The 15,000-nt window shown below is 34.2% G+C and overlaps 1 protein-coding gene across 1 annotated transcript in view; it reads right to left on the bottom strand.

The window, feature by feature from the left end:
* The window catches only part of LOC113073150 (inactive heparanase-2-like), a 21,940-nt gene extending 8,098 nt beyond the window's left edge, over positions 1-13,842 (bottom strand). The window contains exons 1-5 of the mRNA XM_026246019.1: positions 13,808-13,842; positions 10,932-11,025; positions 9,045-9,151; positions 8,827-8,941; positions 3,704-3,849 (exon numbers count right to left, since the gene is read on the bottom strand). Coding sequence (XP_026101804.1) covers positions 3,704-3,849; positions 8,827-8,941; positions 9,045-9,151; positions 10,932-11,025; positions 13,808-13,842 — 497 coding nt within the window. The remainder of the gene's footprint in view (positions 1-3,703; positions 3,850-8,826; positions 8,942-9,044; positions 9,152-10,931; positions 11,026-13,807) is intronic.
* Positions 13,843-15,000: the final 1,158 nt, after the last annotated feature.

Here is a 15,000-nt window from a genome sequence, read left to right as displayed (position 1 = left end):
TAGCAAAAGCTTTATATGTGTTGGATGATCTTGCTTATGTTACAGTGACTCCAGCATACTGGTCCTTGTTTTCAGGGTAATACCGCTGAAGAGTAAGCTTAAGGGAATATTAACTGAAGATAAGTATCTGCCAACATGATTAGGCAAACATGATAAAATTCAATAAGGATTCTAACGTAAAGGCAAGGAAAACATAGCTGCAGTGCATGAATACCACATGTTGTAAAGGCCAACCTGCACCGGTCAGAGCTTGGCTTTTGTCAGGCAATCCTGTTAGTAATCTCACCGGTCACAAGCAACCCGGGCCATGTGCATCTTTACACCTTGGAGCACAGTGCATAGAGTTCAAGGGAAAAAATCAGGAATGAGACAAACCCGAGACTGTGTAATGAAAACATCTCTCATGTCATGTGATACATGTGTGGTGTTCTCAGTTTTAATAGACTTTGGTAACTTGGGTAGATATTTTCCAGAAGGGTGCATTAGATCAGACGAACAGATCTAAAAATGATAAACATTGTCCAAGACTTTGAAACAATGTGCCTCTCCAGCATTCGCATGGGGAACGTAAACACGGAATCCTTTGTTTGATGGCAGCGAATGGTCCTGGGGAAATGTGGAACGGAGAAACCACTCAAAGCACCGAAAAGGAGGCCTGTTTTGTATAAGGGTGTTGTGATGGATTAGTGAAGATACTGAAAGCATATCCAAGACTTTCTGACTGTCCATTTTAACCACTAATAGAACGAAAACTTGAAAGAAGCTGGAGGAACAAGACCCCAATGTCTGCAAACTGCTAAAAAAACTACAACAAAAAAAGTTTTTTTGGAACATAGTTCACCCTTCCACTGACATACAGGAAATTTGAATCACAATTTAAATATTATCGTTGTTGACATTTAAGAGGGTCATTTCAATAAAAAAAGATTTTCATTTAAATAAAGTCGCCTGTCAATTATCAATAAACAGTCAACATCACCTTGCCACTGGAAAGGCAAAGCAAAAGCAATGCATTTATTGAACAGGTTTTAGTTGTAGACCAGCTGTTTTGGGATTCATGCCAAAACAGACATTTACAGACATTACTTGTTCGGTTTGATGGATAAGACACAAGGTGATGAGATTTTGAACGCAGCCCAAAACTCTGTCATCTGTACACCAACCCGGAGTTTTGTAACCATATAACATCATTCTACTTTCAAATATCTCATAGTTGCTGAAACTCTCTCAACTAAAGAATAAGATATTAAAAGAAGAACATTCAAGTGCATTTTAAAGAAGCTAGTAATACATATTCAATGTCAGAGCTAACATGCAATTCAAAGAATCAAGCAATTACAAGCCAATACCTAAAATGCAGTGTTTTTTCGAGCAATGACCTACATAGTCACTGGCAAGCAAAAAGAACCGAGAACAGAAGCATAAACCACATCTTTAAAGTAAGCCTAGGTCAGAGATCTGAGATATCTAGTAATTCAATTGTACATAAAAACAGATATATGATATGGTATGATATGATATGATATGTGATATGTGATATATGATATATGATATATGATATATGATATATGATATATGATACGATCAATACAATTTAAAATATAACTTAAAATATAACTGAGGAATATAATTTACCGGTACTAAAATATAAATACACTATAAAAGGGAATAGTATTTATTGTATTTATTTTTATATAATAATATAAATAATGCAACAAAAAACCTTAAACCTTAAAAAATTTACCAAAATCAAATTGAATGAGTTCCATCTCTCAGTAAATCGCTGTCATAGATCATGGCTTACATGGAGTGAAGTCCATTTGTCCCGAAGGGAAAAAAGAAAATATCTTAAAGAAAATAAAAAATCTTTAAATATCTCTCACTTAAGTAGCTTTTGTTAGACTGATTCATGTTAGTGATTCAATTCATTTCAGTGATTCAGTGATTAATTCTAGTGATTTAAACATTATTATTTTTTTTTTTTTTTGTGATCCAGAATTTCACTCAAGCTTCTTTTGCTTTCTTTAATTTTAAGATCCTCAGTTATTGCCATAAATAATGCTCTCATTATAAATAAAATGATAATATATGTTTTAAATACATTGCCGTTCAAAAGTTTAGGGTCAGAAAAGAAGTATCAGTTTTCAAAAAAGAAAAAAAAAGAAAAAAAAGGTAATGCAAATGTTTTCAAGAATGCTATAAAATTAAATATTGCTATATAGAAATTACATTAAAAAAGTTAATTTAAATTGCAATAACATTCTTCAACACTGCTGTTTTACAACCCCCCACCCCAAATATATGCTGCCTTGAGGACCACAACTTTTGAATGCTGCATTCAAAAAGATATAAAACCATATAAAGCTTTCATGTTTTTATTGACTGTACTTCACATTACAAGTAGTTTTCCCAGCACTGTTTTCTGTACTTTTTTCAGCAAAAGCGTCGGTCCTGCAGGAATCCTGAAGCCAGAGACCTGTGGTAGCAATGTAACTGAGCTGAGACACGGGGATCTGTTGTCCGTAATCCTACACTACTATTGAAAAGCTGGCAGGTCCCGCTCACATCATTCCGGGGTAATAGATAATCATCAAAGGGAACGATGGCACTTTTATTTGGCCTGGGTACAGACCTTTCTATTGTCCTGCAGTTCTACTCTCCTCACCTGCCTGAACCTCTGGTGTCTTTCAGCGCCTCTCACACTGCAGAAAGAGACTCCACACACTTGACAATTGATACTTGTTAAATTTTATGGGCTCTCACTCTGAAAGAGAGGCTGTCTGGACTCTGTACTTTATGGGTTCGAGAATGAGCAAGAAAGCCTTAAAATCCTCCACTACGGCTATGTACTCAGATGACGGGTGTCTGTGTGGAGATAACGCTACAGGTCATTTTTTTCATTTTTTTCATTAATGTACTTGGTGTATATGCTGAAGTTCTGTTTCAAAATCTAACAAGCAGCCTGCCTACACAGCATTTTAAGGCATCACAAGTGCATTCCTAACATCAAGTCAACATAAACATTTCACTGACTTCTAAGAAATTGCCAATTTTCACATTCACATGAGACATAACCATGTTTATTTCTATTTGAAGTGAAGCCGTATTAAATGTAAATGTCAATAAGATTATGTTTTTTACAAAAAATTATTATGCAGCACAACAACGAACAATAATACTAAATGTTTCTTAAGCACCAAATCAGCAAATCAGAATGATTTCTGAAGGATCATGTGACACTGGAGAAATTGCTGCTGAATATTCCACTTTGCCATCACAGGAATACATTATCTTTTAAAATATCTTTAAAATATCTTTAAAATGTTAATAATATTTAATATGTAACAATATTGCTGTTTTTGTATTTAGATCAAATAAATGGAGCCTACAGTAGGTGATCATTAAAGACTTTTTTCAGATATTTTAATATTCATGCGAATAAATTACATTTTTAAAATGTTTTTACTTATTCATATTTTTATCATGTTTTCATTTGTAAAATATTTTCAACCCTAAACTTTTGAAAAAAAAAGTGTTTACATATTATTTTCTATAAAACAACTGCAATTAATGTTATATAAATCTAATTGTACGATTTTTTTTTATTTTTATATTAATATATCAAAGCAGCCTACAAGGTTTTGTAACATAATTTATATATTTGTATGAACTGATTCAAAATCAGAAAGACTAATGAACGTACTTGTGAAAGCTGGTGCAGTGTGCATAGATGCGGAGTTTGTCCCGGATCACCCGTCCAGGGCGTGGTTTCCTCTGGAGACCTGCCACGTGCACCGCAAGCACCCTGGGGCCCACCAGACGTTTAAAGAGCAGAGATAACCAGTAATCCTACAATACCAACACACAAAACACAAGTTACAAAATAAAAAGCATCACTGAGTCATGTTTACTGGAGCTCTGCCATGTCAACACACACGTTAGGTCAAGCTATTCTGCCATGGAGTCATGTTAGTGTGGTGCACCTCTGCACAAGAAACATGATTCATGCAAGATGATTCTGGTTTAAGTACACTGGACAGATGTGGCATTCCTCCGCCAGCAGAAATCCAATGAATTCCAGCATCCTTCCATCTTTCAATGCAGTTTTAATTTTGGAATTGGGAAGGAGAAAGTTCTACATTTGAAAAGTGTTTAGGTGTAATGTAAGTTTCTTATATCTGCCTTCACTTTAGTAAGAACAACTTCACTTTTTTTGAGTTATAAAATATGCATATGTGCTTCAGTCTTTTATTGAAAGTGACATTTTCCTGGATGCTCTGAATGGAGAGATAGAAGCATAATCTTTCTTTGGAAGCTTTTGTAGTAAAAACTGAGAAACAACATATAATTGAGAGATACACACTATATATTTTGCTTTCTGCCATCAGGGAGAAAAAAGCAAATTTGCAGAAAAACTAAACTGAAAAAGATTCATATGTTAAGGCTAAATGTACCTTTGAAAAATGTGGTTCCTAGAACAACTGCTTTAAATTTTGCATGAATTCTCTCAACCAGTACTTATTGATATTGTAATAGAAACTAAAGTGCAATCTTTGTGATCTGTGCATGCAAAATATTATCCTGCAACATTTTATGGTCCAAAAGTCATCGTTTAGCATTCAATGATCCAGTAATCACATTCATTGCACAAACCAGCGTTTAAACTGGACATTAACTGTACATTAAATGGCTTAGTACAACCAGAGAACTGTTTACTTCATCATAACATGTATTTTATTGCATGGAAAAGAGCAATGGCTACCTGAATTTCACATGCATGACTGTAATAGATCTCTCCTAACACCTCTCATCAGTTCCCAAATTCAATACCTAATTGAACTGGTTCAAAGCAGCATGTGTGCATCAGGAAGTTCCCATGCAATCCTGCATATGGCAGCATTTAAAGGTTTCTTTTCCAGGGAAACTTTAACTTAATTTGCTCCGGCAGTGTACATTGTGCAGCATCTGCTATAGGCAGTGGGAAACAGAGATTTGGGAATGGGTGGGTCTCTTTCAACTGCAATTAAAAAAAAAGAAAAAAAAAAAAGACAGAAAAGAACAGATAAACATTGTCTTTAAAAAGTTCTAAATAAAAAACTCAAGAATTGCAATGTGATACGATGCAGTGAAACTTTGGTATTGTCTATAAAATAATAAAATGTTCTGTTTAACAGCTATTTAATTCCAAAAAATAATAATAATATTAATAATAAAAAAAAAAAAATATATATATATATATATAATATATATATATATATATATATATATATATATATATATATTTTTTTTTTTTTTTTTTTTTTATACAAATGTCAACATCTTAGGGCTATAGGAAAATTACTACCCCAATCTAAAACAAGAGCCTAGATCAGAGGTTTTCATACTGGTTTACACTGATCTGCATAGGGGTCCATGGAAAATCGAATGTTACACATATTTTAAGTCTATGTAAAGGTATGCAGATGTACACTAGGTAGCTACATTCAACATGAAAATGACAATAAAGCTCACGAGTGCTAACCTCAGCAACCTTCAGGTCACTTATTGAATGTCTACTGGCAGATAATACAAGTATTTCACTTAGAAAGCATTTCTCAGCCCACCCAGTATTAAGTGCAGATGCTTTAATGACTGAATAAAACAGAAACCACTTGAATAATGAATAAATTAAAGTCAAACCACTAAAGACCTGAGAGATTAAAGGATATAACCAACTACTTGTCTATAATACCAACAAGAAATATGCAAATGCCATGTCCTGTATTACCAGACAGACACATGAACTTAACGTGAGAGTGTGCAACAAAAAACAATCAATTTTGACCACATAATAAACAACAGGGAGCAATAAGTACCTACAATTTTAATAATATTTAAAGGTGAAGCATGTCATTTACACAACACCAACCACAGACACTAAACGGAATTGCAAGAATGACTAAGAATATATGGGTCGATTTTCTTGAAAAACTTGCCAGTTTAAAACTTTCTCCCAGGAAGCGGGATTTTAACATGGCCCCGAATCAAGCCCATCAACATGCCTCTATGATATTGTGGTGTTGATATATTGCTGGGCATGTTGCTGTTGGGCACAGTGTGTGTTCTAAGTGGTTGCTGGCACGATTCAAAACCCACTTCCAAGTATCTCTGTTATTCTGATCTGAGATATGTGTAGGGCACTAGCACAACTTTAATAATCTGAATGATTTAAGAATAATTCATACTGATATCAGTGATTAATAGTAATATTATTGAGCAGATTACTGAAGACAGGTGCACTACTGCCTTCAGCCAGCAGACGAAAAACAATAAATAAAGAAATACAATCAACCAGATTATTGATTATATAATCAGTTATCAGTTGTTTTTGCTTTCACCCAGAACGAAATAATAAAAAACTGAATAAGAGAATAATATATTGTTATTAACATTAATAAAAATTATATTGTACAGATTATTAAATAGAGGCGTAGTGTCTTTCACCATCAGATGAAAAAACTATGCATAAACATCTAAATAATAAATTATAATTGTAATATCAATATTAATTCATATTACAGTGCAGATTATTAAAGTCTACTATTACATAAAATACATAAAACACAAAACACAATAGAAACATAAAAAAAAACAAAATACAATAAAAAATATGTAATATTGTTATTAATATTATTATGCATTTTACTAAAGAGAGGTGTAATGTTGTAAATAAATAAATATTAAGATTATTGAAAATATTCAATATGAGCAAGAAAGAAATAGACTTGCCTCTGAACTTGGAAACTATTTTAACAACAAAAGAATTACATACATCACCTTAATATTCTAAAGGGGTGGATGTATAATTGTAACGGAATTAATGATGTCATTAGAATACATTAATAAACATTGTTAGAAATCTCCTGGTTTTGATTAGCATCCAATCAAGGGTGAAAACACTAGAAACAGCAAGAGATAAGGGATAAAAAAGGAAGCAAAGCAAGAAGAGGGGACGAGATCATCTGCTGAGGTGTGAAGGCAAAGAAACGGAGACATGACTCAGTAAGGGATTAAAGAGAAAAGGAGGGACCGTAAATTTTCCACGCAGGCCGACAGGTTGCGGCTGTTGCGAATTCTCGCAGTGGGGCTGCTGGCAGTTCCCACAGACATCCAGCTATGTTTAAAGCATTGCGATCCCAGCAGGGGGCGATTGGTCCTTGGAATAACTAGATGTTGAACGAGAAGCAAGGGGGAGAAAAGATGACCGTTTCAAAAGTTGTGAGGAGTGCTTGACAAAAGTGCAACTCAGTATTTTACTGAAAGACGCTCATTCCGGCTTGTGCTAGAGGAACAGTGCTCCTGTTGAGATTCTGAGATTCTGAGAAATACAGATTAATCTCTGGTGGAGCATTGCATAATCAAGAATGTCTACCACTGCTTTATTTTTACTCTTTATGTCTTCCTTTGGTTTTATTACTTGCACAGGAACATAAGTTATCCTGAGCCGGTCCACAGGTCTGGAGCTCCTCAGCATCTGGAGTCAGTGAGGATTGTGTTTAGGAAATATAACTTAAAGTAGATTAACACTATTTATTTTTTAACTATATGAAAATACTGTAAAAGAAGGATCCTGGTGAAAAGTTATTACTTGGATATGATTTATAGTCAGAATTTGACAAATTTCCATTAGTGTTAAATTCCATTTGATGCTCTGCTGAGATGGACTATACATTCTTTATGCTCATATGACAAACAATATATATATATATATATATATATATATATATATATATATATATATATATATATATATATATATTAGATTTAAAATATTTATATTTTAAATGTATTAATTTTAAGAAAATTTACAAAACCTACATTTGCCATAATAACACATAAAGTTTTACAGTTAAATATATTAAAATAATTAATAAAAATTTTATATATAAAATATAAAATATATATATATATATATATATATATATATATATATATATATATATATATATATATATATATATATATATATATACAATACAATTATAAAATTAAAACAGCTGGCAGAAGTGCTTTATAAATAGTTTTAAAAAAATAAAAATACAAAAACAAATCTTCAAAACCGATAAGAAAATGTTGTACATGCATCAATAACAATCATGATGTACCATGTGTCTGAGCTATGAAAACACCCCCAGAACATTTGGGTAAACGTTTAGTTTAGTCATGGCCTTCTATACGGGTTCTCAAATCAAATTGAAATTTAATTGTAGTCTTCTGCCCGTCCTGTCTCCAGGGGGGCTGACCTGCAGACACTGTGAAAAAGTGAGGTTTACATAATTCCGGATGAAGTTGCCAGCGGTCTGAAGGGTGGGGATACCTGTGGAGTGTCCTCGGCTCAGGTTGCAGTGCTGTCAGCATCTGGCTGTTCCACACAGTGGGGCACACATGTAGAGGGGGTGGGAGACAGGTGACATTGCCTCAGGCTTGAATTTCAGTGCAGTTCACCTCACCTCCCTAGTATTCAACACCACCAAACACCTTTCATCTTGGCTAATAGGTCCCACGGGAAAAGCCATAAGGTGCTTGAGCCACATGCTAAAGACCAACTCTGTCTAAGACCAATTCCAAACACTTCACATTGGAAAAAACTATGATCGGGTCATTTTACATATGCGTCTTAGGTGGTTTTACAATACAGTAACGAGCATACCACACAGATCACTGTTTATGGTGTTAATTTGCGTAACTTTAATGTGTGTGGTACATGACTTGAATCTGTCTGCAGTTAATGTGTTAAACAGCTTTGACTGCTTTTGATTTGGGTTCTGTTTACGTGCTTAAACTTACAGGTAAAGGGTTGAAGTGCTGGTCGACGAGGTGGTTGTATCCATAATCAAAAAAAGAATGTCGGAGGACAACATCAATCCCATGAGCTGCAGCGATCCCAAGAGTGTTGAGCCACCTGAAGCCAGCAAAAACATTGAGCACATTAGGAATGCAACAGAATTGAACAATTTGTCAGGTTTTTGCACTATGCATACTATGTATGAAGATCCATCACTTACAGAAAACCAGCAGCAAATGTGTCAGATAAATTGTTGGTTCCCCCTGCCCAAGCTGGACCAACTCCACCCAGCCACACACGCTTCTCTGGAGCACGAGTTTGAACAATCTGAAAGAAAACAAAGAAAAAGCTTTATCAGATGAAACAAACCATCAATAACGAAGTGATGGACAGTTGTGCATGTTCTTGCATATTCAAGACTTTTGACTAGTCTGGTCCACTTAAACAAGATGAGTCCATCTGCCTGATTATGCAGTGACCAACCTGTTTGCGTGGTGGATGTGTAATCCAAAATAGAGTACTGTTTTTTTCGAAAGAAATTAATACTTTTATTCATTCAGGAATCCTTAAATTGATCAAAAGTGACAGCAAATACATATTATGCTACAAAAGATTTATATTTCAAATAAATGTAGTTCTTTTTGAACTTTCAATTGATTGAAAAACTGTATCACAGTTTCCACAAAAATATTAAGCAGCCTTCAACAGCTAATCATTGTAAATGTTTCTTGAGAAGCAGATCAGCATAGAAAGATTTCAGGAGTATCATGTGACACTGAACACTGGAGTAATGGCTGCGTTGCCATTACAGGAATTAATTAGATTTCAAAATATCTGAAAACATACAGGTAAACAGTTATTTTAAATTGTAATGACATTTCACAATATGACTGCTTTTATATTATTTAAACGTAGGCCAGAATAGCCCAAATTCCCAAAACAATAATAAATAAATAATTACGTTTATTAATATATATATATATATATATATATATATATATATATATATATATATATATATATATATATACTATTAAAAATTAAAAACAAAAGTTGGTTTTCTTTTAAAAGCCAGGTTCCAAAAACATATTTTTTCCCATGCAGCCGACTGATACAAATCTACATCCTGACTCCTGGTTTTGTGCTCAATATAAATCAGACTGTCCATGAATAATCAGTGTGCATGATTTGAGATGAGATGAAATGCTGAATGCTGAATGCTGTCCAGCTGCAAGGTCAGAGTCTGGTTATAATAGAACACATGCTGGGTATTAGGCATATTCCATAATAATCAAAAAAAAAAAAAAAAAGCCTCTCATACTCTCTACTTCTGATTCAGACACACTATGAACCTCAGGACTTGCTGTAGAAAATGACAGCCACAGAATCAATGCTAAAGTATAAATCCAAATAGATCTGTCAACTGTCACAGACAGCGGGAAGGGTACATGTGTCGCCAAACCATTGAAGAACACCTGCAGATTCACAACAGAAAACAGTGAATTCAGTCTTTTATGACTGATTTGAAGTTTAGAAGTGGAAGAAGCACTTGTTCATCTGACATCACATGTAACAGGCTCTGATCACTGTATCATTGGGTTTGGGAGTGAACAAAACTTTGCCATCTTTTGTTTGATATTTGTGAGGAATCATTCACTTTCAGATGAACAGATGTGTGAGTTTGAGATACATAAAACAGGAGAGCTGTGTATTTATAGATTGGGCCTCCTGAGGGAAGTCTTAAATGTTGTGAAACCTGGTACTGCTTGTTAGACCAAAAGGGGACTGTTCCCAGAGCAGCTGAGACTTCATGAGGCTGAGGGGGAAGCTTGTAAATTGTGAACCCAATCAAAAGCTTTCCTCGTTTACTGTGCCCTGACCCACGCTCCCTTAACAGTAGGCCACCTATCAGACCGGAGACAGCTTGTTTGGATGAAGCAGCTGAGGACAAACCTGGGGCCCTTGAGATAAACTCAGTTAATGAGCACTGAAGGGACTTACACACTCTCACAACAACAACCTTAAGACATATTAGCACATCTCGGACCTACACATTCAAAAACAAAAAAAAGTTATTTATGCTGGGTGTCTTTAAAAACCACTTTACCTTTAACACCTTGGTAATCTGCTCAGACAGGGTGTCTAGAAGTCTTGTCTTCAAGAAGTCTTCCACTTTGGTCACCCGCCTGTCTATGTAGTAACTGCACACATGAGATAACATCATGGTAAGAACTGTGAATTATTATTTATTCAATTGAATTAAAAATATATGTATATTAATCTAGACAACATTTCTTTCTGGTCCTCAAATCTGATGTGCTGAGAGCATTTTCCAGGGGTGCGATTTTCGATAACAGAACTCCAACCATTTAACCGTTTGTATCACTCCGCTTGCAGCATTTCTCACAGCGAGGCTGTATTTATTTGGTCAAAAATTGTAAAAATAGACATTTGACAATAATATTATAAAGTAGTTGTTTTTTTTAAACTGTAATATGATTTAATGAAATATAAAAATACCTTGATGGATAAAAGCATTAATTTAACATATATATAACATAACACACACACACACACACACACATACACACACACACACACACACACACGTATATATATATATATACGGTTAATGAGCACTGAAGGGACTTACAACCTCTCACAACAACAACCTTAACACTGAGTAATACATTTGCACACTGTAATATTTTCTATGCACTTTACTGTCTATTGCAATGGTGTAAATTATGTTCATATGTTCATAGTTCTGCCTATAGTGTACATGCATGTTTACATAATCCATCTGTATAGTATATTCATAGTACACCTATCTGTATATCATGCTGATAATATTTAAAATCTGTAAATTATGTTCATAATATTTATGTGTGTAGTTATTATACATATTGTAGACATTTTATATTCTGTACTTACTGCAGTAGATATTGGACTTCTGGTTAGATGCTAACTGCATTTTGTTGCCTTGTACCTCACATGTGCAGTGTTGAATCTAATCTAATCTAATCTAATCTAATCTAATCTAATATTATGAAAAAAATATTTGTAATAATATAATATGTAAATAAGACAATATATAAATAATGAAATAATTATATATATTTTTGTGCATTAAATATTAATGTGTGAACTATTACAGATTATATGCATGAATTGATTTTCTTTACTCAAACTAAACTCATTCAAAAACTAATTACTACAATATCAAAATAGTGTCCCTCAAATGAAAAAAATAAATCATTAAAGTTACTGGAATAACATCAAATAAAACAAATGGCAAAATGACAACGCTATCAATCTTAATGTTACCAGTAAAATATGAAATATCACAATTTACATTTTCCCACTTCATTGAGCAAAGTTCGAAATATAAATTAAAGGCATTAAAATGCCAGTCTGCAGGTTTATACACAAAATAACTAACAGATTGAGCCCATGAATTATATTAAGATGTAAAAGCAGACAGCGGTGACAAGAGACTTTCTGGTCAAGAGTGAGCGAGAGAGAGAGAGAGAGAGAGAGAGAGAGAGAGAGAGAGAGAGAGAATGAAGTTTGGAATGAAGAAGCTGTTGGCTGGCCATCTGGAGGAGGGTGTGAAAAGAGGGCCTCAATGAACTGCGCCATTTTCAAGCAATATGTCTGAAGATCTTGACATATCTGAAAGAAAAGTGGTTCTCTGTGGACATTGACCCTCCAAATTTATAGTCTCTATGGGATTAAAGCTGCACAACTCTTGAGAAAACAAATCTTCATTATCTTTGGACCTCAAACAGCAATGAGCAACTCTCAACCTCCCTAGCATTATATTTAGCTAATGTGTCTTCATGGTGTTTTATATTCTGCCTGTAAGGTACATTCTCAACAACTGACTTCTGAATTTAGCATTCAAAACAGAAGAAATGTCTGGAGAAGGAGCATCTGTTCATGGAAGACAAAGAATCCTAATGTAAGAGACAAAGAATAAATTAGACAAAGGTTTTGTTACTCAGAGGCTTTTCTTTCATAGCACAGGACACTTAATTGAATTCTTATGTTATATTAACATTGTTTCAGACGTTTCCTCCAAAATAAATCCTCTTTATTAACAATTCTGTAATAGTATGAAGAAGTATAAAATATTTTCAACACAGAAAATAATAAAAAAGTGTTAATCAAATCAGTATATTAGAAGGATTTCTGGAGGATCGTGTGACTCTGAAGACTAAAGCAATGACTGCTGAAAATTCAGCTTTGCATCACAGGAATAATATACATTTTAAGATTAAAAATATACATCAAATCTAAAAACATTTTTATAACATACGTTAAATATTAAATGGTGTATAAAGACACAATTCATTAATTACACAACTTTGAACTTTGATTTTAAATAACTTGTGAGGGCTCTCATTCCTGGAATCCTCTTTTACTCAAAAATGATAATTGCGCATCAGAACGTGTGAGCGCATATGGCTTGAGTTTGACCGAGTAGGTGGTGCTTTTATAAAATCCTCATCTCTGACACCTCTAGATTAATGAGTCTGTTTAGGCCACCCTCTCTCTGCAGACACAGGGGGGCATTCTAATTGAGGGAGAAATGCAAACTTGTTTATGCCCTTATAACTTTTAATGACCGCAGCTATTGCATGCACTTGATTAAACACTTCTCATTACTGAATAATTCAAAGCCACTCAGCATGGAACTAATTAAAGTCATCGAAAGCACATCCAGCCGCCATTGTGCTGGGAGATAAAAGAAAGCCGCTAATGAGCTTGTTTCTGATTATTAATGTTCGCCATATTGCGATGCAGTGTTGACCAAGTCAAGCACTTTCTGAGTGAGAGGTTATAAAGCAACAGCCCATCTGAAGGAAAACTCAACAAGAACGAGATGTAAAAAAACAGCCTTGTATATTTCGCTGAAGCTTTCTGAACACAGCATCTGTGTTTTTTTCATGATATCACACAGGAAGAACTCTAGCTGACCTGGAACTTGCCTTGTCTCTCTGCAGCCTGTCCATCTGCTCGGGTCAGACTGTGCACTGCGGTTATAAAGCACACAACAGTACAGTATCTCATGTCCAGACAAGCTTTTTTAGGGCTCAACAATACAGTGTATTATTGTTGCTATTATTATTATTATTTTGATGGCATAATCAGGCCATTAAATGAAAAAAAAAAAAAAAAAACAGAAAATACATTTACTTAATGTTAAAATGGCCCCCACTCTTGCTAATTGAAGTGTTAAATAGTAAAATAAAAATAAAATAGAAACAACTGAATTCCAAGCCGTTTCATGTCTCAACATGAAACATTAGCATATTGCCCACCCATTTGTTGGTATTTTCCACTGGTCTGAATGAAAATGCAAATCCATTCTTTGCTACTGGGTGCCGCTTGCTTAAATAACTGTTTCCCCCCGGTAACGCTGTACACAAAGCAGCACTGTGCTCACAAACGCTGCTTTATCAGGCATTATAGGCATAATGACATGAAAATTAGACCAATCACCGCAGATTAGCGTTACGCAAAAGTAGGGCTTTAGAAAAATGAATTATTGTGCCATTTGTTTGGGAGTCCTTGAGCAAGTAAGGTCAAAATGTATGCATATTATAAAAACAATGAAAGTGTTTTTTGACATTGCATACACGTCAACCTGTTGTTGTTGTAATATGACCTTTCATTACCCATAAGAGGGCACTTGAAAAACATTTTTTTTTAATTATTACTTGTTGTAACTAAATTATTCATTATACTTAATGAAAAATGTCCTTACAAAAAGTTACAAAAAATATTTTTAATATTTAATTTGCAGAATAGTTAAAAAAAGTGACTATAAAGCTATGCATTCATAAAACACACCTGAGCCCAGATTTAGCTAAATATCATTTCGAAGCCAATCTAGAATTTGTTTTTGTTGACTATTCCAAATCATTCACAATTCAGGCAAAGCCTTTATCACTCTCAGCCAACTAGATAACTTCTTCATGGAAAACATATTAAATGAACATCTTTCAGTTTCAACATCAGTACTTCACAGAAAAATGGGTATAAGCAGCAGTTTCATCAACTGGCCCCAAAACTCTCTCACACTCTGAACCCGAGCCATAAGAGCCAGCAAAAAAATAAGATTTTCAGACAAATGCCACTTAGTAATAATAATAAAATGATAATAATAA

The sequence above is a fragment of the Carassius auratus genome, unplaced genomic scaffold (genome assembly GCF_003368295.1).
Source record: "Carassius auratus strain Wakin unplaced genomic scaffold, ASM336829v1 scaf_tig00011477, whole genome shotgun sequence".
Taxonomy (NCBI): domain Eukaryota; kingdom Metazoa; phylum Chordata; class Actinopteri; order Cypriniformes; family Cyprinidae; genus Carassius; species Carassius auratus.
This window is presented reverse-complemented; position numbering and strand designations above follow the sequence as displayed.